Raw genomic sequence first — 25,699 nt, forward strand, 5'->3', positions numbered from 1 at the left:
ACTGCATACACACATTGGCTAGAGAGTGCTCTACATGGCTGGAGCCACACAGGTGCTCTCGGCATGTGGCACATTGTCTGGTTCACAGTAGGCAGTCAACTCACTCATTCAAAAACACCCGTGGCACTCTTACCACCCATCAGGCACTGTCCTAGGCGCTTGGCTTACAGAAGTGAACTAAGGAGATGGGATTCCTGCTTTGTGGCACTTCCTGTCCAATAAAGGGGATAGACAAAAAGATAAATGTGTGTTGTGTGGGGGTGATAGCTACTATTCTCCATTCGAGGCAGGAGTCCTGGCTGTACAAATCTCCTCACTTCATCCCCCTGGCCCTGCTGCTTGCTTAATTTTCTAGCCTTTATCATTATTATTCATTATAAATAAACATTATTGTATGCGATTGTTTATTTTTCCCCTGCCTCTTCTGCCAGAATGTAAACACAAGGACAGGGTCCGCATCTCTAGAACATGTATCAGTGTTTAGATAAGGTCAGTATTTAAAATACTGTTGAGTCAGTGAATGAGTGGATACACTCAGCTCAAGGTACCTGTTCCTCTTTCCTCATCCAGCAGTGGCACACCTCAGGGTAGCTCTCCAGCCCACAGGTCCTTATTTCCCTCATCTCTAGGTCCTCGCTGTCACCTTGGATGCATTTGTCAGGGGTCTCTTTGCATCCTTATCATTTACTTCCCACATGGCGCCTGGCCCAGTCTCTTACACAGGGCAAGGACTGATGGATGTTCTCTGTCCTTGCGACAGCAGATAGTGAGCATCTATCTATCATTCCCCAAGTGCTTATGTGGATCCCATGACTTTCCAGAGCCACCAATGTGAGTTGAACAAAGGCCACTCACGTTCACAGTGAGGGAGGGGTTGTGTCCACTGCCCTTGGTTCAGACAATACTGCACAGGATTCCCGACTATCTGGAAGCCCGGATCACAGAACAGACTGACTTTGGAGCCCGGCTTTCGATCTCCTGAAGCAGTTCTCAGGTGTGGTACGGAGCCTTCTAACGATGGGCAATCTGAGGGCACAGAGCACAGGTACAGAGCATGTCAGCAGCACAGCAGGGCTGTGAAGTCAAGAGCTCAAACTCCCTTTTTGTACCAGCAGGGAAACAGCTTTACTGAAATCAAGTTTTCATGTACCCCAGTCACCGACAAACAAAATGATAAGAAAAAGAATCTTATTTGCATCATCAAGTAATTTTCCTTCTTTCAACAGAAACCTGTTGGGTATTTCTTAAGGAACAAATGATATTGGGGTGGGGGGTAGTCGTGCACCGTTCATTCTAAAGTCAGGAATCCCACAGCACTTTAAAAATTCATTTAAATGCATTGATTTTTGGAGTGAATGTTCAGGGTGTAGGTGGGAACAGTCATTGGTTTTATTTGTTTCACAAAAGTATCCTCATCTCAAGTAGGAGCCTAGGAATTTGATGATTATTAGAAACAAAAACAGGACTGGATAGATGGCTGTGGTTAAGAGCACTGGTTGCTCTGTAGAGAACCCAGGTTCAGTTCCCAGGACCCACATTGAAGACCCCAACCATCCTTAACTCCACTTCCAGGGGATCCAGTGCCCTTATCTGGCCTTCAGGGGCACCAGGTACTGAGGTGGCGCATAGACATATGTGCAGGAAAAACATACACATAAAAATAAAATGTAAAAATCTAGGAAAAATAAAAACAATACCAACTTAGAGTCCCCCATCTTTTTAATCTTACTTTATCTTCATCCAAATATCCTACCCAATTACTTTGTACTCTGCTGTACATAAATAATTTCAATATTCAAAACACCCTTTGGATGGACATGAGGTAGATGTGAATCCTAGCTAAGGGCAGATTGACATGTGCCATGATGTAGCTACGAGAGAATTCTGAATTACATGCTTTTGACAGACCATTCCGGAAGAGTCAAGACATGGCAAAGTTGGTGTAAGAGAGAAATCCTCACCAGAACAGAATATGCTGCTGGAATCAACCTTCACCTTCCCTGTGATTCCCGACAAGAAATCAGGCCAGGCTAACACGTTTCCCCGACTGAGTTCCTCTAGGCAGGAGCTGGCCAGCGATTTCACCTGTGAGTTTAAAACACACTTTTAGATAAAACTTCTACTAAAATGGAGCTTGCACATAACACTTAACCCTGTTGAAACAGCCACGGATCGTTGTGGCAGAGGTGAAGAGAAGCATATTTTTGTATAGTATGATTGCAAAGGCAACAGGAAACTTTCTTCCAATCTCCATGATTAGGTCTTCCTAGTATTTCTCCCACTTAAAAGACTCATGATGTCCTGCAATTTTGAATCCTTTGCAGAGTCTCTTGTCTAGATGGTTAAGTCATTTTTTTCAAAAGATACTATTAATGCTTGTGTGTGCTTGTGTGCAGGTGCTCAAAGTGACCAGAAGAGGGCATCATAGCCACTGGAGCTGGAGTTACAGGCAATTGTGAGCTGCCTAATATGGATTCTGGGAACTGAACTTGGGTCTTTTGCAAGAGCAGCAAGTGTTCTAAACCACTAAGCCATCTCTCCAGCCCCATCTATCAGTATGATTTTGAGAGTGAATATTTATCAAGCCATCACTATGGGGCAAACAATCCCACAAATGTGTAGGTGGCCTTTTGTTAAACTTGCTAGAACTCTGTTATGTAGATGTCTTTTTCTCTCCTTTATAGTTAAAAAAATGAAGTGTAAAGAGATGGAGTAACATGATTGAAACCACCCCAGAAATACTGTGCTTGAACTGTGGTTGGATCTCAGACTGTTGGACTCAAGTATGGCTTGAAATACAAGTTCATCTGTTGCCATCTATGGATGTCCTTATACCTAGTCGAAGCATAGTCTCTATGTTCTTTCCATCTAAGAAGTTTATATATATATGAAATACCCATTCCCATTTAAATGTCAGAATATCACTGAGAAACTAAAAGGGCCATCAATGGAAATCAGTGTAGAAACATCCGCCTCACAGAACAAGCTATTCCGTATCGGTGATAAACCCTGCTAATTAGGAGTTTATAATGAGCTACGTCAACATTAGACTGTTCATGGTTTTACTAGGTTTGTACCTTTGTATCTCATTACTGTCATACACTGAAAATGGAATTGACCTGCTGTGGAGACAGGACATAGTCCCAGAGGTTGAGCTGGCTTATGGAGCCCACAAAAGACTCAGCTGGGTTGAATCCCTCTCCTTTTTTGTCTTGCTCTTGCCCAAGAACTAATGCACCACCACCTAGGGAAAGAGAGAGAAAGAGAGGGAGGGGGAGCATGAGAATAAAGAAGAAGAACACTGGCCTAATGGCTTGTTATTCCCCAAATGCCAATGTAATGGAAGTATAGCTGATACAAACGGATGAAAGTGTCATTGACAGCGAAGCTACATAACTTTATTGCATGGCTTAGCAACAAGGACAGATTGAGATTAAGTTTATGTGGACAGTCCAAGGCGGTTGGAGGGTGAGCCCATCAGGCTCCAGTGGATAGTACATGTGGCTCCCTGCCTCTGATCTCAGGGGTTTTCACATCTTGGATGCCTTTACTTGCTCTCTTGTCCAGCCAACTCTGTTTCAGCCTTCGATGGAGCCTGCAGCTACTTATGTAACTCCTCACGATGTGCTGGCTACAATATCAGGGTTGGAACTGCACAGGTGTAAAAGCAGAGCAGAAAGCTTTTCTGCCTGTGGGACTGTAATTCTAAGAGAAGATATGCACACAAAACGCTTTCCACTATAGGGCAGCGAGTACAAAACTGTAGGTAAGCGGAATGGAAGACCTGTCGGGGAGCAGGAGGGGGAGAGGGGGAGGGGGAGGGGGAGGAGAGATTATGAAGACATGCTTGATGAAGAGTTAGTTTTATGCAGATGAAAGATAGAGTTTCAGGGCAAAGGAGTAAAATGCCAGAAGACATACAACTGTATGGTGTGGTTTTTTTCACACACATACACCCTGTTGCTCCATGCTGACCATGCCTGGGATGACTACCCCACTTTAAAGGCCATCAGTGATGTCCCACTGACTTTAGGATGAAAACCTCAATTGTTAACCTGCCCTATAAGACTGTGTGATTGGCCATGACCCATTTCTACAGACTTGTGCAGTGCATTGTGCATTCACTTGTTCCATCTACATTCCAGATGTTTCCACCAGTCTTTGTTCAATTCTTTCAACAAAGTCCAGTCCCCTTCATCGGTTAGTGTTTGACTAGCCTTAGAACTCAGGAAAGGCATCTCCCTAGCCTTCGTTAACATTTACTCTACACAGTTCCTTGGCTGTGGGCTATCATGGAGATGTGTTCCATTCCCCTACAGCAGTTACCTCATCTTGAACTGCATGTGATTACAGACCTAAAACAATATACCATTCCTCCATTACCAATTCTTTTGGAGGGCAGCCATTACATGATTTTTGCTCACTATTAAATGTTCAGTTCCTTTCATGAGTGCCCAACTTAATTAGGGGGTGGGTTCTCAGTATACATTCTCTGTAGTCATAAATAAATAAATTTTAATGTCATTTCTATAATCTTTTGGCATTACAAAGTAAAACAAAGAGACATAGTTTCTAAAATATAAATTAAATATCTCTTTTGTGGCTCTGTAAAGGTGACCTCATCACATTTTCATGAGGATTGATCTTTTGTTATATAATTATTAGTATATTTTCCTTGGTTCAATATAACTTGCTTCTGGAAGATAATAGTTCATTTTAAATATTTTAAGTTATTTTAGTTGAATTTTATTTTACCAGATACTGTTTTTAAGCATTGGAAACACGAGGAAAGTAAAGGATAATGATGTCTACATAACTCTTCCATGGCTGAATCTACACAGGTCAAATTTCTTGCCATGTAAGTCTTTGGCAATTTTCAAACTAATGCTCCCTGAATATTTAAAGTGACTTCAGAGGAAAGGTTGAGTTCAACCTGAGAAAGGACACAAAAGTTGAAAAATATACCCAGCAGCTCAGCTTATATACACTGTCCCAAAACAAAACAGATAGCCCCTAAAAAACAGTAGGCAAGCAAGCAGGGTCCAGCAATAGCCAATCGCTTCCTTAGAAGACAGCTTAATAAACACTCTTAGCCCAGCTTGCTTCTTGGTCAAACCAAGATCTCCAAAGGCATTGCTTACACAGTCACACAGTTCATCCAGGGAAAAGGGTCTGACAGCTATGGTCTAGATAACTGATGGGTGGCGAGGGAAAGACCCAACCGTGGATCTTTGACTGGAAGCAACGGCAGCAAAGTTGGCCAACGCTATGTCCATGTAAGCACGGCCGCCTCCAAAGTCTCACACACATGTACTGGTTTTGCTAAGACATACCAGGTATGGCTTTGCCAATGGAGAGGCCAGTACCACTGTCAGATAATTTCCCATCTATGTAGACTCTCCAGACTCCACCAGCACTTGTCCACGTGATTGCAATATGATGCCAAATGCCATCATTTACGGAGGGGCAGTTTGTGATCTTTTCTTTTCCATTCACATAAAGAACCCAGCTGTGGAGAGAAAGATTCCAGGGAATACAGTCAATGGCACCACAGTTCTTTCCCTGGGGCATGTTACACTTTATCTTGTGTGTGTGTGTGTGTGTGTGTGTGTGTGTGTGTGTGTGTGTGTGTGCAGTACTTGTGTAATCCATTAGTCATTTCCCCCCTCCATCTCATAATATTTTAGAAGTTTATCTGAGTTACTAATTACACTAAATTCTAGCTCAATGTAAACACTGATGAGTGAGAAAAAGTCTGAGGATAAGCCAAGAGAATTGAGATGATTTACCATCCTTTGGAAAGTCAAGGAAGAGTGAGAGTTGCTCAACTGTCTGAGAGTCTTCCTCTAGAACAGGCGTTTTCCAAGACCGGAAGCAAACTTGGGACATCCATAGGAAGGAAGTATATTTCAGGGCTTAGGCTACTGACTGGGCGTCTGTGTTTCCTCACAATTCATGTGTTCAAAGTCCTAACCAACAGTCTGGCAACATAAGAAGAGAGGCCTTTTGGGGTGACTAGGTCATGAGGACAGGGCCCTCAGAACAGGATTACCGCGGTTACAAAAGAGGACAGAGGGATGCCTTTTGGCTTCATCTTTGAGAGCACACAGAGAACATCCCTGGAAAGAATCTGTGAACCAGTGAAGAACTCTCCCTAGACCCTGGTTCTGCGGCTACCTTGAGCACAGACTTTTTTCTATTAGCCTGAACAGACTAAGGCAGTTGCCAGACTGGCCATATGGAAGCTCAAATACATCTGTCCAAATGAAAGAACCAAAAGAGGGTTCCAGAAACCCCACCACTCAGGGGAGTGGTATAAAGACAGTAAACAGTTTAAAATGGAAAGTGTCCAAAGGTGAATGGAGAAGAAGAAATGATCCTGGAAAGTCAAGGAGGAGAGTAAGTCTTCTCAGGCACTAGCAACAAGGAGAGGAATATTCTTGCTACACTGTTTCCTCTCTAGTTTCCCCCTTTCCTCTCTCTAGCCAAGCAGGCAACAGTTCATTTTTTATGTACATTTTACCTCAAGTGTTCGCCAATGCCTTGACTTTTTTTTCTCCCCTGACAGTTCAAGTTCACTAAGAATTGTGTTTGATGAGATTTCTACCAAAATAACGAGACTCTCCAAGCCTGAGAATAAGAAAGATCCCAGTAGATCTCTGAGACCTGCAATCTGCTCATTAGGCCAACGCGGTAGGTGAACGTGAGAAGAAAGGCCCCATCGAATCCTGTGCAGCCTAGCTGGGGGGTGGACTTGCAGCCTCCCTGAGGAATGCAAGTGTGGAAAAGAATGTGTGTGTGTGTGTGTGTGTGTGTGTGTGTGTGTGTGTGTGTGTGTGTGTTGGGGGGCCTTTCATAGGACCACAAAGGCTAAGCCAGTGCACAGCTCAGCCATGACAAGTGTGGACAACTGACCAGTGGTGGGGGCTGCCCAAGTCGCGACTCTTCAGCAGAACTCTAGATACAACTGGGATGACTTTATCAACAGTGAGGGGGAAGGTCTCTGGTGTTAGATTTAGTTGTTGTACCCTGAGGTTTTGCACTGATTCTTACTCAATAGACCTGTCTCCCACAGACAAGTGTTGCTGATAACCCTTAATCTTTGGATATCCTGCTATATAAAGAAGAGCACCAACCTCCTGAGAGTTAGACCTGACCTTCCCATGATACGACTTGTCAGGGGCAGGGCAGGGCAAATCATTTAGGCTTTCTGAAATTGTATTCTGCTGTCTGGTCTGTAGAAGGGGCAGTATTTCCCCAGGGCATTGTTAAGAGAAAATAAAACAACATCTATGACAACACCCATACTTGGCTTTCCCCGAGAGCTTGCCCAGGTGTTCTAGTTGACTGCCATCCAAGGCTCCATGCTCACTGGTTCCCAAGGTAAGCCCTAGGCAGGATTCACTTCTAACTTGGTGTCAGGAAAAGTCCTCCCTGCCACATCCGTCCTGACACTTTTGCTTACCCATTATAATCAGTCAGGAGGAAGGTGTTGTCTTTGTCGCCCTCCAGAGCGTAGGAGATCGGCGTCCCATAGTTGATGACATCAGAGGATTTCATCCAGAATGCACAGGTTATGGCGTGGAGAGATGGAAGTACTCCGTCTAGTATGACATAGCCGTAGATGCCAGAAACTTCGAAATCCAGGTTAAAACCTGAAGGCTGTTCTGCAACGAGAAGGAGTGTGCAGAATGTGGCATTCCTGGGCACTGTCAGTTGTCTGGGAAAGAAGGGGCAAGAAGCACCAACTCCGAAGAAGTTAACGTCACAAACATGAAGATTTGAGAAGCGATTTCAAAATTAAGTAGCGCATACTTATGAAGTTATGTATTTTGTATATATTTAAGCAGTGAGTATACATAATAGTAGGGGAGAACACAGCTGTGCAAGGGAGCAGAAAAACAGGATTGTAGAGGTAGAAAGGCTGAGAGCTGAGAAGGCAGGGTGTACGCTGATGGGAAGGACTGTGGAGAGAGAGGGTCCTTGATGCTGCAGAGGAGGGAGAAGCTAACTCAAGGGCAGCGTCCGCCCTCACTCAGGGATGTCTTTTCCATAGCGGACGAACAACTCAACCCTTTTATTCAGCTCTGCAAAGCCTATTCTATCACAAAAGTCTTTTGCCCAAAGACTTCAGTCTCCTCGGAAGGAAATTAGCATTGATCTATTGACTCTCTGACTTATCTGTCTATCAACCTTCACTACCCAAGGTAAGTGGCTTTTTAGTGTCCTTTCTAGACACATGGAAGAAATAGAGATGATAATTAAAAGCTACACAATTTCAGAGATGAGTACTTTGGTTGGTTCATTTGCTTGAGTTCAACTTTATAACATGGCAAATATGGTTAACAGCAGCACATTATACAATTCAAAATTGCTGAGAGTATATTTTAAGTCTTCTCACAACAAAATGTGTGAAGCAGTTGGGGTAATAGATATGTTAACTAGATTTCTCTAAATATTCTACATCGTATTCATAGTCATAACATGCTCTTCATATTCCAGTAAATTTACATAATTATAATGTTTCAACTTTCTATTATGAAAATGCCATTAAAATTAACAATATTGGGACTGGGGCAATGGCCTAGCACAATGGTTCTCAACTTGTGGGTCACAAGGGTTCCTTAAGACCATTGGAAAGCACAGATATTTACATTATGATTCATAATAGTAGCAAAATTACAGTTATGAAGTAACAATGAAATAATTTCATGGTTGGGGTCACCACAGCATGAAGAGCTGTATTAAAGGGTGGCAGCATCAGGAAGGTTGAGAACCACTGGCTTAATGGGTAAAGTGCCAGCTTGTGCAAACATGAGGACATGATTTCCCAACTCTAGCACCTACATGAAAAGCCAGACATGGTGGCATGTTGTGGGAAGCAGAGATGGAAGGATCCCTAGAACTTGATGGTCTGCCAGTCAAGACAGTGAGCTTTTGGTTCAGTGAGAGAATCTGTCTCAAAAATAAATAAAATGGAAAGCAGTCGACAGTGATATCTGTCCTCTACTCTCACATGTATGCACACACACACACACACACACACACACACACACACACACCCGTAGACACACACACACACATTGCCACAAGACCATAAAGGAGGAAGAAAAGGAGAAAGAAAGGGGGAGGAAGAGGAGGAATAATCACTGAAGAGCTGGTGTGTGGCAGAGCCTGGATGCACGCAGCAAAAACCGAAAGGTTAAAGGGAACCATGGGAGAGGCCTGGCAAATAGTTTTTTGCGTTTCCCTCTTAGATCTCTAAGCCTTGGTTTCCTCATGCATGCTGTTGGGGATATTGACAGCAGGACCCAGTTTATTGATGGCTGGGAAGATGAAATAAGTCTCAAGCACTCAGCAGAGCAAAAGCCGGCACTGTTCTAGAACTATTCTGAGTATTGTTAGCAGTCCTTTTGAGTCACACCTCTTATACCTGAATCCATACACACCTGTCTTACACCCGAGTTCATACACACATGTCTCACACCTGAGTTCATAGACACCTGTCTTACACCTGAGTCCATACACACATATCTCACACCTGAGTTCATATATACCTGTCTCATGCCTGAGTTCATACACACCTGTCTCACACCTGAGTTCATACACACCTGTCTCATGCCTGAGTTCATATACACATGTCTCACACCTGAGTTCATACACATGTGTCTCACACCTGAGCTCATACACACCTGTCTCATGCCTGAGTTCATACACATCTCTCTCATACCTAGTTCATACACACCCGTCTCACACCTGGGTTCATATACACCTGTCTCACACCTGAGTTCATGCACACCTGTCTCATACCTAGTTCATATACACCTGCCTCAAACTTGAGTTTTACACACTTGTCTTACACCTGAGTCCATACACATCTGTCTTACACCTGAGTTTATACACACCTACCTCACATCTAAGTTCATACATACCTGTCTCACACCTGTGGCCTGAAAATCCTGGCCGACATTTACAACTGTATGAGTTCAGCTCATCCACACAGGTGGCCTGGTTCCTGCATGGGTTGGACTGACATTCATTGATGTTTAGTTCACAGTGTGGCCCTGTGAAGCCTGCTGGGCATTGGCACCTGGAAGAAAATGAAATGCAGCAACAGGAACCATTAGAGGATCCGTTAGAGAAACTGTCCCCAATTTACAACAACCTTGTCTCAGAAGACTTCAGAGACTTAAATGTTAAAACCTATTGCCTAATCCAAAAAGCATGTAAACTGTGTTCACCTTTCCATTCATCTGATTGTAATTGAATCCCTTTAAGACACTCTGCATCATAAATAGAGCAAAAGAAAGCAAAAAGGGATTCTGGTCCAAGGGAAATTTGCTTTATGTGAGCTCGTTCCCCACAGAAATTCCTAGGAAAACACGGTTAAGATTCTATTCTAAAGCCTGTTAACTTATCATGCCAATTTTACAGTAATGGGGTAATGCTGGTGTTGCTTCACTGATGAGTTAAAGTCTGCTACAGCAGCTAAGTCATCTGAGGAAGTCCTGCTGTCACCCAGTGGTGGGGTGAGAGTCTCAACCTCATTCTCACTCATGTGTCAGGATTTGTGGTCATAACCAATTGTTTACACACCCAGCAACAACAACAACCACCACAACGACAAAAACCACATTCAGTAATGACAAGTGCTGACCATCGTGTTGTGAAATAGGGAACCTGAGATAGAAATTAGAATTACAGTCCTACAGTGTCAAGGGTAGTCGAGAGCCTGTCCCCAGAGCCCTGTGCATCTACTTCATATCGTTTACTCTAGAAAATCATTGCATAAGAGCTGTACACCCTGTGTCCTGTGTTCATGACAGCAGCGCTCTAGTGGGGTGGATGGGAAAGCCATCCCTGGTACACCCATGTCATAGATACTCAGCAGCCATTGTGACAAACACAATGCAAATGCATCTACTTGACAACAATGTTGAGTGACAAATGACAAATGGTATTGATGGGGTGTATCCCACTTACCTAACGCCTAAAAACATTGCTCTTTATTGCTTATGGGTGTGATTTAGGATGTAAAATATGAAACATAAGTGAGTTCTATCTGTCTATATAGAAACTTCAGAATATTGATTGCCACTAGGAAAGAGAACGTGTGTGTGTGTGTGTGTGTGTGTGTGTGTGTGTGTGTGTGTGTGTGTATGCAAACTGTATCCAATTCTATCTCTAGAACTTACTCCTTTAAAAAAAGATGTGGATCAAATAAGGCAAATTCTGAGATTTGCTAATCATAGAGCTGAATGCATGTTTTTATTACTCTTCGCAATTTTCTGTGTGACTGAAACACTTTTTTTAAGGAAGTCATATTCTCAACACTAGCACATTTACCTGGAGCTGTCTTTGATGATGATCTGAAGGTGACTAGTGTGGGATCATGGAAGTGGAGGGGTTTAGAAGGAAATCTGAGAATGGAGGGCCATCTCTTCCGGGTCTCTGCACTTTATGGCTAGATCCTCAAGCATCTTTATCTGGCAAGGACAACACTGCCAGAGCTCTGTCCATGATGCTCACTTAATCCTCTATATTCTTCTGACTAGAGACAGCATGTCCTCTCCTTTCTTCTGGTTCTAGATGAATTATATTTTCTTCCATTGTTTTGAACCTTGGGGTGAGGTTAGAACTCTTATAGTTCACTTGGAAGTTTCTTACAGCCTATGGTGAGGCACTCTTTGTTGGAAAATGTGAACTTCCGTAAGAAGATGATGTTATATTGGTAAACATTTCACTTGCACACTGACAATACATTCACTGGCCTAGCCATCTTCCATATATGTATTTGCATGCGCAGAGCTTTGGCTGTTTCTGGGAGGGTGATAACAGGTAAGGGCAGAGCTGGGAGAGGACTGTGAAAGGTAAGGGGGTGACTTTGATTTTTTTTTTTCTTTTAACTTTGTGAGCTGCTGGATCCAACAGCAGCTTTAGGACCATGGTATTTCTTAAGTTCATGAGCAAGAACAGCTTATCCTCTGCACTGCAGAAATGCTGTCTTCCACATCTCCCTGCAGGCTAGGGGATGCATGGGGACTCCAGAAGATGACCAGAGGGGCTGTTTTTAAATTGCACTCTACTGACACCCTATGTGCTCCCTCAGGAAGGCAAAGTCTTTCCCCCCAATGTAAACATACATTTCCTGTCCCGACTGCCTGGTCCCAAATAACCAACTCAGAGGCTGAATAGAAATTTAAATGCTCAGCTGATAGAGAGGCTTCTTCCAGCTGCTCCCTGTGGGCTTAGTTGCTAGCAAGCTCTGCCAGCATGCTGCATGGTGGATTTAGGGTTTTTGCTCATACAGACTGAAAAGGTTACAGATAAGCAGTAAAAACAGATTCAGACAGACAAAAAAAAAAAAAAAGAAAAAAAACCTCCTCTAAACAGATTACAGTGTCTTTAAAAATATATGTAGGCTTGGGAGAGAAAAGTAAAAGGGTAGAAAAAATCCTTAAACATAAGAGTAGTAAAAAATGCAATAAGCCACTGAACGATGGGAAACACACAGAAAGTCTGGATCCTATACATTATTATGTTGTCTTTGAATTTTTTAGGTGCTAAGAGACATTGGATGATAGAAACTGCTGGATTACATCAACCTATATATTTTAAAAATATCTTGGCTTCAAAATTTAAGACAAAAGATATGTTACTTTGGGAAAGAGGTTCTGCTTTTATTTCCATAGGAAAAGAAAGGCTCTGGATTCATTCTGGGTTAAGAAAGATCAGATTTGATCAAGGAAGACCCCCTAAAAAATCTCCAGTGGGAACTGATTTCCCAGATGATCCAGCATTTCAGAGCACCCCTGTTGCAGTTTTCTCTGGGTTCTGCATTCAGAAAGGCTTCATGGCTACTGGCTGAGATGATCCAGCCTCACAGAATACTCCAGTCAGGATTTGATCATCATCCTAAATTTTCTCAGGGTTCCCCAGAGATTATCAGTGCCCTCAATCAACAGGAAGTAGTCTAGAAAACTACACTCATATTCACAAAAGTAAATTATGAGTGTTTGTCATCATTTGAGGGATTGGTTACAAGTTGTGATGGATAATGGTCAGGAGAAATGCTTAACAAAAGATATTAGATTCAGGAATTTTGTTTTGAAAAGAAAAAGGGGGGATAGAGAAATGATAGGATGAAAGGGGTAGATTGTTGAATCTACTTTAATCCAAAAAGCAACTATTAATTTTACATATTTTATATTAATATGGATTTTGATTTATTTATACAAATTTAAAGTTAATTTTGTTACACTATGTATATTTCTACTCTTGCTGGGGTATTATGTTTCTGCAGCTTATAAAAATTGTAATATATAATTAAGAAATACATATTAATAGTCATATATAATAGCAAACTTATAGTCGGGTTAGGCTTCAAATACTTCAAAGACCTACAGAATATGGCATTTGAAATGTTTTTTTTTTGGTTTTTCGAGACAAGGTTTCTCTGTGTAGCTTTGCACCTTTCCTGGAACTCACTTGGTAGCCCAGACTGGCCTCAAACTCACAGAGATCCGCCTGGCTCTGCCTCCCGAGTGCTGGGATTAAAGGCATGCGCCACCACCGCCCGGCCATCATTTGAAATATTTTAAGAACTTAGACTTTTCTTGACAGTGAGACATGTCTATTCCTGGCAACACCAATTACTTCAAAAAGGACGATGGATATTGAAGAAACTCCATATGGAGTTTGTTTTCTTTCGGGCAAAAGCTAGCCATGTGGGCAAAGAAGCTGCCCTTGCCTTAACTGCTGACAGTTACTGTCCAAACTGGACCAGCAGGACACAAGAAAGGTGACTGCCAAATGTTGCCAAGACAAGGTAGGACAGTCCTTCAATATTCCCTGCTTCACAAGAAAGTCTGTTAAATATGGTAGGCCTGTAGGCTAGACTTGGATTCCCCAGTGTTACAGAGGAACTTTGGATGACTATCCAGGCAGCCTGATGTCCCTGTCATTAGGTAACATTTCATCCTTCTGGGGTCTTTGATGGAGTTAAAGACTAAATAGTTATAATTATAGTTTTCCTTAGTTATAATAGGAAGTAAATTAGATACAAAACTTTAGACTTACCAAGAAAGGAGAGATAATTAAGTATTTTCTCTAATTTTGCCAAATGCAAATAGATTGGATATTGTTACTGTAATTCAATTTTTTTTGAGACAGGGTTTCTCTGTGTAGTTTTGGTGCCTGTCCTGGATCTTGCTCTATAGTCCAGGCTGGCCTTGAACTCACAGAGATCTGCCTGACTCTGCCTCTCGAGTGCTGGGATTAAAGGTGTGCGCCACCACTGCCCAGCTCTGTAATTCTTACTTAATGACTGTTTTTGTTGTATATAGTTTTACTATATTAAGGTTAAAACCTTCCTTTTTAATTAGACAAAAAGGGGGAAATGCTGTGGTACAATACTTTTCTACACTATGAATATGTATTAATTTCATTGGTTAATAAAAATCTGACATGCTGGGAGCTGGGCAGGAAAGTAAGTGGGAAAGCTAAACTGAGAGTGATGGGAAGAAGGAGGGCAGAGTGACGAGATGCCAGCCAGCCACTGCAGGAAGCAAGACATGCTAGAGGACAGGTAAAGTCATGAGCCATGTGGCATTAATTATAGATTAATATAAGTGGGTTAATTTAAGTGTAAGAGTTAGCGACTAACAAGCCTGAGCTATTGGCTGAGAATTTATGATTCATATTCAGCCTCTGAGTGGGTTATCTGGGACTAAGCAGTCAGGACAGGAAATGTCCATTTATACCCCCAAGAACTTCTATTTCATCCACAAAGACTTAGCTTTTATGATTTTACTTACTGTGCTCTTGTTAGATTTCTTTTGATGAAAACTTCCTAAAGTAGATGCTAGAACACCATGGACTTTCAGTATGGATAGGCCCTCAGGCAGTATAATCATATAGCCCATTTTTATCTTACCTAGTGCAAACATTTCAGCTAAAAGGTAAAATGTTTAAAAATACTGGATTTTATCTAGTGCTAACATGTTAACTTCCATGCTCTGGGGTTGTATGTCTTTCCCTTCATCATTAGTTTGTGCATGTGCGTGTTTCTGTTTGTGTGCACACATGTGGTAGCCAGAGGTTGGTGTCAACTGTCTTCCTAGGTCTTTCTCCACCTTATTTTCCAAGACAGGGTCACCCACTGAACTTGGAGTTCACCAATTTGGCTGATCTGTCTGGCTAGTGAGCGCCAGAATCCACCTGTCTCCACTGTCCTATCGCTGGGATCACAAATAGGTCCTGCCACACCGAGCTTCAGTTACACAGGTGCTAGGGAGCCAAACTTCACACTTTCTTGGCAAACACTCGACAACCATGCCACCTCTCCAGCCCCTCCTTTCACCTTTATGATTTCCCAAGAGCCAAAGTTTCTAAACCTGGCATGTATCCGACTCATAGACTTCAAACACCTTCAGTTGCCCATGTTAAAATTACAGGTTTGGGGTTGGAAGTGTAGTTCAGTGGTGCTGGCCTGACTTGAGGGGATCCATGGGTTCCATCTCCAGCACTGCAAAACACCAGGCATGGTGGCACCTGCATTTGATCACAGCACTAGGGAGGTAGAGGCAGGAGGATCAGAAGTTCAAAGTCATCTGCAACTACGTAGTGAGTTTCAGGTCAGACTGGCCTACAGGAGACTCTATCTCAAAACAACACACACACACACACACACACACACACACACACACACCACCACCACCACCACCAACAACAACAACAACAAAAAAAAACCAGAGGCTCACATCTAGGCCTAGCCTTGTCTTATCACAAGTGGTTGTGAGATTCTACTGTGCCTGCCTTTGGGTGAGCATGTGAGGACAGCTGACCCGGGTCTTTGCAGCCAATGCTCCACTAAGACTGTACAGTGCCTGCTCAGTCAAGGAAACATGAAGCGAAACTCTAGACTTGGCCTTTTACCTGAAACTGTTGGCACCATCCTTACAAGTGGCTCCATTTTGGCATGGCCGGCTGAGACACTCGTCCACATTTTTTTCACACCGAGTACCCAAAAATCCAGGTGGGCATTTGCACAAGAACCCCCCAACTTGGTCTTTACAAACTGCATTATTTAAGCAGGGGCTCGACTGGCATTCATTGATGTCTGTCTCACAGTGTACACCTGGGGGTGGGTGAGGACGAGAAAGAGCTGGGATGATTACCTCGGCAGGAAAACCGACCCTGATGTGACTCCTTGAAAGGAGACAGGCGGCAAGCAGGGCTGCTGCCATTAACCCTGCTCATGATGCATCTGAGCAGGAGCCCTGGCCCTGCGGAGTCACTTCAGGACTGCAGTTTGGATGCTCAGTTTATTTCATCTTCCTTCTGAAACTATAGTTAGCAATGGGCATCAAGCTGAAATAAGGTTTGAAAGAATAATAAATTTAGTTCCCTTTTTTCTGTTTGTTTGACTTCGTGTTTTTCCTTCATTAGCATTTTACCCCTCAGACTTCTTCCCTGAAAATGAAGTACATATTTCTTTAACCATACGTCTTTCATCAGTTTGCAAAAATATATTATTTCATATCAATTTACACTCATTTTATGAACATCATTTACATGACTTATTTCCTACAGTATGGTCATAAAGTCCAACTATAATAGTTATGATAATATGTGAGTAAAGACACTAATGTTTATTTACAGAATTTTGAAACAAGGGAGAGAAATGCGAACTTCTTACCCACATATCCTTTCACACAGGTACAGTGGTAGCTTGCCAAGCTGTCGGTGCAGGTTCCTTTATTCAAGCACGGACTGGAACTGCACTCATTTATATTTTCTTCACAGAGTTGGCCTGCAGAGAATCACAGGGTCTTTGAGCTGGAGAAAGCGTTAAGTTTTGCTCAAGCAAGTTGTTTAGCGTGAAAACTGAGCAATTGGAAATCATGGCTAATGGGCTTATAAAATGTTTTTTGCTTTTTGCCAGTTACATCGACACAAATATTTCTCTTCCATTTTTGAATTAAAAAAAAAGTTTAGCCAGAAATGTAACATATTTGGCATACAGTGAGAACTGACACCCGTAAACACGTGACCATATTTTTAAGAAGGTGTGACCTTGCTTAAAGTCCTTTTCTCACATTATCTGTTGACTAGTTGCTCATTCTTGGCTGTATGTTCCTTCTGCAATGGAGCTGTAACTGCCCAAAACTGACAAAAATGTTTGAGAAAAATACTGAATAAAGAAAATAACTTATTTTGTTCTTCAAATCCAGAAAATAGTAGCCAAACTTCTGTGCGGCTGCCCCCATGGTCTGTAAGTAGGTAATTTGGGGACAACTGATGTCATTGACACCCTTTCCTCCATTGCCTAGGAACAGAGACCAGGCCTGTGATATTACCAAGTACAGGTCAGAAACAAACCAGAGAGACAAATCTTCAAACTCAGTGATGTACAGCAAGATTCCTCAGTTGGAAGAGTACAGGATGCTTAAATCCAAGGCACACATGGAATTATGTAGCAGACATCTAATAGCATATATATCCCACCACAAACTACACTAAAGAGAAATTTTATCAATAAAAGATTTTGAAAGTAGTAATTCTAACAAACCTACATATTCATACAGAGTACAATAAATACTGTTATATTACTTTTCATTGTCAACTTCATACAACCTGGGAAGATGGGACGTCAATTGAAGAATTGCCTCAATTATCTTGGCCTATAACTAGGTCTGTGAGACATTGTCATGTTGGAAGATTGATGTGTGAGGGCCCAGCCCACCATGAGCAGGCAACTGGGTACCATCCCTAGGCAACTGGGTCTGGGCTATTATAAGAAAACCAGCTGAACATGAGCCGGAGTGAGAGCCAGTAAGCAGAGTTCTGTCCTGTCTCCAAGTTATACTTTGAGTTCCTACTCTGACTTCCTTCAATGATGGATTGTGATCTGAACTGTAAGTCAAACAATTCCTTTCACTCCAGGTTGCTTTTTGTCAGTGTTTTATCATAGCAAGAGATCAAACTAGAACAAGTACTTATTTTTAAGTAAATACTTACAACACACTTAATGTTTAGTAAGCAGCACAGTACCTTCAGAGTCTAATAAAAACATACTATTCAGAAGCTTGGGTCTAATTTCCTCATAGTATACATCTACCACTCTGTTCACAGACTTTTATTTATTTTATAATCCTGGGTGATGCTAACCTGAGATTTGGAGATTATGTTTTAAGTAGATACATGTATGTAGAGAGACATCATCTTTATACTGTATGTGGAAATGTAACCATATGTATAAGGCAAAGAGCGAGGGGAGGGAGCATGGGAAATAAAAGTTCAAAGCATGGCAATGAATCTGGCAGTGGATCCACCTGCTGCACACATGTCTTCAATGGGTAGCAAGTGTGTTGATCTGCAGCCTCCTCAGTTAGAATCTGAGCAGGTCTACCTCTTGAAATAGAGCTGAATTCAACTTACATGCCCCTAAAACAAACCACACACTTTAATTGGCACTCATCAAACAAAAAAGATATCTTTTCTTGTTGGAAATATATAGGCATACATTCTCTGTCTGCCTGATTGCCTACTGGAGGGAACTTCAAGATGGTTTTCAGCTTAGAACTTTTCCTTATGCAAATCTTTGAATGTATATAAACAAATGTGCATGAGGGTACAGTATAATATGTAGAAAAGAGAACAAGGAAATCTAAATATTAGGGGATGATGTTGGACTGAATGTAGAAAATGGACATGAGTTATGAAAGAGGTTATAAAGCTAATTGCTTCTCTGTTCTAATTCTGTCATGGATTTTTTTGTTTTTGATAGCAGATATATGCATAAAAATCTATTTGATAGTGAAACTGTAAAATCCAGTGTGAAATGGCTTCAGAATCACTATTCAAACTGTACAGAAGTTCTATTTGCAAGATTTTTTTTTTTAGTAAAAATGCTTATAAATAAAAATACTCAGAAATCTTTGAATTGGCCTTCCAGACAACATGTAATTCTTCTGTATGAACTCAGTGTCCCTCCCCATAAGACTAGGGCTATCATGGCTCATGGATCCCAAGTGGACAAAATGGAACTGGTTCAAAGGATTGCCACCATAAATTATATTAACATTTTCAGTTCATTATAAAATTGTTTTTTGGAGATAATGTTTTCAGAATGTAGTGACTGTTAAATGTGTTATAAGGATTATAAAAGATGTATTAAATACATAAAATAATATACATGTATGAATTACAATGCTTATTTAAATGTATATTTTTGGATAATAATTTCATAAGTTAGGTACAGAGATAACTTGCTGATATGATCTCTATTTCTGTCACAACAATATGTAAGATAGTTACTACTTCTTAGATCATAAATCACGTTCTTGTGGGATATTTAACTATTTGAGGGTGTGCTACATTTGTTTATGCTGCAGAATATTACTTTAACTATGTGAAAGTCTGTTACATTTGTTGATGCTGCATTTATTTAACATGCTACATTTGTTTGTCTTGCATTTGTTTAATTATGTAAAGATGTGCTGCATTTGTTTCATCTTGCCTGCCTAAGGCACCTGATTGGTTTAATAAAATGCTAAACAGCCAATAGCCAGGCAGGAGAGGCACAGGTGGGGCTGGCAGGCAGAGAGAATAAGTAGGAGGAGGAATCTAGGCTTGAGAGAGAATAAGGAAGAGAGAACGAGGGGGAAAGAGAGGGATATGCCAGGGCCAGAAGCCAGCCAGCTGCCAGACAGACAGACATGAGGAGCAGTGAAAGAAAGACATACGGAAGGAAAGAAAGAGGCAAAAACGTAGACAAAGAGAAACAGATTAAAACAGGGGCTAAGCTAAGGCCGAGCATTCATAACTAATAAGTCTTTGTGTCTTGATTTGGGAGTTGGTTGATGGCCCAAAAGAAAAAGTCTGGTACACATTCTACTTCTTAAGACTCCATTATCAATACTAGAATCATTATAATGAAATTCAACAAGGGAATTGATAGTGAGGTTGATGTTTCTGGACTATTTTAGAGGGAGAATAGTTGAAAGTTGCAAGTCTCTGACTTAAATATGATACATACTTAAATATATGATCACCTTTTAGAGCCCATTCCCTATGGTGTGGTGTCTTACTCAGCCTTCATGCAAGGAGGAGGGGCTAGGTCTGGCCCCAACTTGGTATGCCAGCCTAGGGGATGGGGTAGGATGGAGGTAGGTGGGGGGAGCAGGAGAAGGGGAGGGAGGTGGAACAGGGGTTGGTATGTAAAAGGAAAGAAAAAAAATTAAATAAAAAAAAAGAGTAGTGGAGCCTATAATGACAAAAGTGACTGATTTATAGGAAAAATCACACACACACATACACATCCAGTTCAGAATTTCGGTAAGGAGACAGTGAAGAGCTGGGGAAGGACCTGGTACTTCTCTGACATCCCATGAGAACTCATCTCCATTTATGAACCTAAAAACAGGTTCAGAAACATTCAGAGGCCCCAAAGTCATACATCTTGTAGATAAAGAGGGAACCAGGTCTGCTCATGTTACCATTTTAAAAACCATAAGCAATTTCATACTGAAAAACCTATACCTTGTTCTCCTTGCATAACCATATAACAAGCACTTTCCAAATGCACAGAAATAATCCAAAATAAGACCCGGTTTATATTATAAAGACACTAGCCTTGCTCCTTACCTGCATAACCCAAGGAGCACTCGCAAGTGAATCCCCCAACTTGGTCTCTACAAATTCCACCATTGAGGCAAGGCAGTGAGTTGCATTCATCAATATCTGTTTCACACTTTAAGCCTAAAATATAAACCAAATACTGAATGATAAATTAAAAGAAGAGAGTAATGAACATGTGTGGTCAGTTGAAAGTGATGATCTCTATAATCTAGGTGTATAAGGAAGAGCTACCATCCAGTTGTGGTTAATGAAGGCACGACATGTTTCCATATTTAAGATACCTTACAACACTACATGGGTAGTAGCAAAATATCTCAGCGCATTAAGAGAAAGGAGAGGGAAGCTGGAAGTTATAAATAGGAGTCATAAATTATGTTAACTATAAAGCAAACCCCACAAAAACTATATAGAGTTGCTATCAAGGTCACCTGGCTCGAGAGATGGAGTGGGGCCAAGTTTTGCTGACTCTCAGCTCATAAACCAGATGCCCTGCATTGGATTTCCATAGGGTGCATACAGGTTTGCTGGGCTAGCTCTGCTAGGAACCCTCCCCACCAGGGGACTTTGATCTTCAGCTCGCCAGCATCAGCATCACCTTCAGACAGAAGAGGAATGCTGCATTTCAAGCCATACCCTACACTACATCAGAAATGCTGAGACTACCAGACTCTCTAGGGTCCAGTGATCTGTAGCTGGGCAAGCATTCCAAATAGCTACAGCACACACTAATGTATGGGATGCACTATTCTATATGCCTTCTTTAAGCCACCACTGAAGTGTAGAATTCTCAGAGAAGACCTTCCCACCTTCCCTTTTTCCCTTTCTCCCTCTCTCCCTCCTTTCCTTTCTGTCTTTTTAGATAGGATCTTGCTATGTATTCCTGGCAGGCCTGGAACACACTTTGTAGATCATGCTGGCCCTGAACTCAGAGAGATCCCTGGTCTCTGTTTCCCGATGCTGGGATTAAATGTGTGTACCATCATGCCTGGCAAATTCCATATACCCTATGAAATGTCAGCATTTTTTAAAAGAACTCATACACATGAGCCAACTGTGATAAACAGAATGCCAATATTCTTGCTAGCCTTTGGATATCTTTTGTTTCTAATTTTCCTTTTGCTTATTTCTTTTTTGGTGAATTCTACTTAAATATAATTTTCCATGAAAAACTTTTAGAATTCATTGTGTACTTTTTTAAGCAAAAATCTATTTTAGAGAAAATAAAGGATTATTTTAAATTAATTGCAATTTTAAAACACAGTTTGTTTTCTCCTAAAATTGTTTCTGGACACATCTGTAATATGAACCAAACTGCAAATAAAACTAATTCTTACTTATTCCTACAGCCTCTAGTTCAAAGCCATGGGTTCTGAAGCTAGAGACAAAGCAACAAACCTCATCTATGAACAAGAACTTCCACTCTTGAGTAACAAATGGGAGAAGCCAGGAATTTGTTCTAAAATGTTTGTGCTGGACCAAGTTGAGTGTCATGCCTTTAATTTGTGTTAGAACAAAACCTTGGACACGACTCCTGGACTGTATTCCAGTTATACCCCCAGCTAGGGTGTTAGCTCTCAGAGTGAAGTTTTCCCCCCCTTTTCTTCAAGCTGTACAAAGAAAACTGTTAGGTATGCATGCATTTTATCTTGTTCAACCCCATATTTCTCCTCACTAACACGGTCTAATGTATTTTACGTGATGTGTGTTTAGCATTCCAAAGTCTGACTCAAGCTACACCAATTTCACACAAAATGTGTTAGCGTTCCTTGTTGTCACCTGTGTATCCGGGTGGACAGAGACAGGCATAACCACGCCCCAGCTGTTGGCAGGTTCCACTGTTGTGGCAAGGGTTTAAGAAGCACTCGTGGAAGACCTACCGGGCAGAAAAGACATGCATTACAGAGAAGCACTCGGTCATTTTGGACCATTCCCACCTAGGGGCCGTAAGGTTATCACGTTGCTTCTGAGTGAGTTTCTTCAAGCTAGCTGCCATATCATGGTAGCCTGCCATGTATGGGCACAAACAATGATTCTCCAGTGAGGTAAATGCATGCAGGGTTGGTTGCAGGTTAGAATCCATTAGAGATTTTATTTGAAATATGCGAAGCACAGGGGTCAACCAAGGCCAGATAAAACAGAGCCTCTAGGGTGAAGTCCATATATGATTATTTACAAGTGGCCCATGGACTCCATCACACCACTGCGTTAGAGGCTCCTACAAACTTCTGTGCTCAGCCAGCTCATTTTCAAATGTGATGTGTAGAGCCCCAGCAGCTCACTGTGTTGGGCTGTAGGAGTCTGACAGAAGAAATATTATATCATTGGTTTTAAAAATGCCAATTCCAAGGGACTCTTGACTCTTGGGTAGGATGAATTAAGGGGAATGGTAGAATCTACCCAAAATATCTGACATAGCAGATCATTTAAAAAAAAAAAAAGAGGGAAGCAAGCCTGGGAATGAAATTCCTTGGCAGGACACCTGCCCAGCATTGTGAGGTTGTCAGTTCAAATCCAATTACCACACACATGCGTGCACACACACACACATGCACGTGGACACACACAAGAGAAAAATAATTGGTTTAGTTATGTTCCTGAGTGACAGTTCTTAATTCTTCACACATTATCCCAAGAAACAATTCCTTTGGTCCCAAAATATGTAAATAATTTTGAAATAAAATCTGAATTATATTTCTACCCCCCCCCCGACAAAGGCTTTGGTAAACCAAGCCCCCCTTTTGCAGTGATGGGTCAACTAGTGAGTCAAAGCCTCCCACATCTACATACTGTTGAGCAGGCATTTCTTGGAAAATAACTCCAATTTTTGGTACTAAGAACGTCTAATGTTTCACTTTTTGGAAGTTCTTATTAAGAACCGTAACTAGCCGGGCGTGGTGGCGCACACCTTTAATCCCAGCACTCGGGAGGCAGAGGCAGGCGGATCTTTGTGAGTTCGAGGCCAGCCTGGGCTACCAAGTGAGCTCCAGGAAAGGCGCAAAGCTACACAGAGAAACCCTGTCTCGAAAAAACCAAAAAAAAAAAAAAAAAAAAAAACCGTAACTAAATATTCCTTTATAGTATTCATAAGCTGATGAAGGTTTCAACCCCAGTATTCTGCAATATGTAAAATGGCAAATTATTTTCTGAGCATCCCACTGAAGAAAACGTTCTGTGCAGGGAGTGGACTTGCCTGGCTGCCGACTTCATACTTCTTTTGGGTATGTCCAGGGGCTGCAAGGGGCACGATGCTTTCTTCTGCTGCTGAGAAAGTGGAGCTAAAACCTAACAAAACAAACAGGCAAAATGTCAGTGGGTGGTAGGTGTGGCTCAAAACTGAACTCTCTCGAAATACTCAGGGTAAGATCTGGTTGCAGAGTGAGTCACGCCACACGTATTTTGTTTCAGTCATACTAAACAGGAAAACATCACGGGTGGCATGTCACTCCATCCTAGACTCTGAGAGAGACATTTGAAAGTTACCAAGTGCAGCGTTTCCAAAATAATTCTTCTAGTCTTGGCATCAAAAAGATCTTAAAGGGGGCCGGGAAGATGGCTCAGTGAGTAAAAGCACTTACCATCAAGCATGGTGGCCTGAGTTCAACCCTAGGACATGCATGGGGGAAGTTGTAAGTTTTGAATCCCGTCTGTTGTTGTTTGCTCTCCACATGAGTGTTGTGGCATGTACATGTGTGCATGCATATACACACGTGCATGCTCACACACTTGTACACACATGCATGCACACACATGACTATATAAATAAACAAATTTAACAAAGCTGCTTTAAAAGACCATAGAAGGATGAATTAAGCCCAGATATCAAAATCCACCCAAAATGGTGGTGTTCAGAACAGAAGAGACCAGAGTGGCACAGGTAAGACCCCAGCATAACATCTGAGAACTCACTTGAGCAATCCGTGATGGACGTGGCACCAGTGATGGTTGTAGTTCCGTAAAAGGGACAAGCTAGGCAGAAGGACTTCCCTGCATTGGGCTGGTAATAGTCTCGAGGACATGGATAGCAGGGTGTTAGCCCAGAACGGGAGAATTCTCCTACTGGACACGGCACTGCAAAGGAAGAAAAAGATTGTGTGTGTGAAATGGCTCTTTATATCTAAGATAAGCTCCCTAACCTTCGGTTGTGAGAAGCTACTGAAACACTTGTGTTGTCTCTTTCTATTTGGAAAAGGAATTCCCAGAGACCTAATTACATTATTTAACTGATAGTATAAGATGAGAAATGGTGCATCTGTATTTATATATGCAGTAAACAGAGGCACATGCTTTCATAGCAGTACTACTTAGTACCTAATATAAAGCTAAATATACACAGAATATACACGTGGGGAAACAATGTAGAGATTTCATTTACTACCAATATCAGTAGTAAAGTCAAATTTAAAACAGTACACCTGAATGGCCAGGAGAAAATATTACCTTGCAAATACTGTTTACTAATGGTGTTAAGGACAACAAATACAACCATGGAGCCTAATCAATTTGACCTTTAAATAAATGTACTGGATTCTTGATAATACTGTTAGTATAATCTGGGAAGTGTCAATGGCATACATTTCAGGAGCCTTTACCATAGATTTCAGGAGCCACCTTACAGAGATGGTGAGATGCATTAACTTGTTTGACTACAGTGAGCATATAAGTATGGTATCAACATGTCACATGCAACACACTTTAAACATACAAAAATGAATAAATAAATAAGGTAATAGGTTTCCAAAGACAGTGCCAGAGGTCACTTAATGCCTGCTTTAACTCCACCCTAAAGGCTCAGAATGAGAGGTGTATTGTTCTGGTCCTTATAAATCCTTGTCCTATGGGGTGGAATGTGTCAACAATGAAGACCAGTTGCCATTTATGGGGTTTTGTAGCCACAAGCCAGAGGATATGTGTGTAAAAAGAGATAAGATGAATAAAGGTTGTATTGCATGGGCATAGTAGTAATGTGTAACATGTAATTGTTATAGTCATTATAACAATTAATTTTGAGTATGCTGAGACATCAAAGGTATTTTCTTTTTAAGAAATGTAAGGCAAA

At 41.5% G+C, this 25,699-nt stretch overlaps 1 protein-coding gene across 1 annotated transcript in view; it reads right to left on the minus strand.

Annotated features, from left to right (window-relative positions):
* Positions 1 to 25,699, minus strand: part of Svep1 (sushi, von Willebrand factor type A, EGF and pentraxin domain containing 1) — a 179,470-nt gene that overhangs the window by 54,289 nt on the left and 99,482 nt on the right. The window contains exons 19-30 of the mRNA XM_006985289.4: positions 24,550 to 24,711; positions 23,834 to 23,925; positions 22,420 to 22,516; positions 20,650 to 20,763; positions 16,700 to 16,813; positions 15,937 to 16,138; positions 9,933 to 10,090; positions 7,466 to 7,667; positions 5,334 to 5,509; positions 3,120 to 3,244; positions 1,962 to 2,085; positions 856 to 1,026 (exon numbers count right to left, since the gene is read on the minus strand). Of these exons, the coding sequence (XP_006985351.1) occupies positions 856 to 1,026; positions 1,962 to 2,085; positions 3,120 to 3,244; positions 5,334 to 5,509; positions 7,466 to 7,667; positions 9,933 to 10,090; positions 15,937 to 16,138; positions 16,700 to 16,813; positions 20,650 to 20,763; positions 22,420 to 22,516; positions 23,834 to 23,925; positions 24,550 to 24,711 (1,737 nt within the window). The remainder of the gene's footprint in view (positions 1 to 855; positions 1,027 to 1,961; positions 2,086 to 3,119; positions 3,245 to 5,333; positions 5,510 to 7,465; positions 7,668 to 9,932; positions 10,091 to 15,936; positions 16,139 to 16,699; positions 16,814 to 20,649; positions 20,764 to 22,419; positions 22,517 to 23,833; positions 23,926 to 24,549; positions 24,712 to 25,699) is intronic.

The sequence above is a fragment of the Peromyscus maniculatus genome, chromosome 2, assembly GCF_049852395.1.
Source record: "Peromyscus maniculatus bairdii isolate BWxNUB_F1_BW_parent chromosome 2, HU_Pman_BW_mat_3.1, whole genome shotgun sequence".
NCBI classification, from domain to species: domain Eukaryota; kingdom Metazoa; phylum Chordata; class Mammalia; order Rodentia; family Cricetidae; genus Peromyscus; species Peromyscus maniculatus.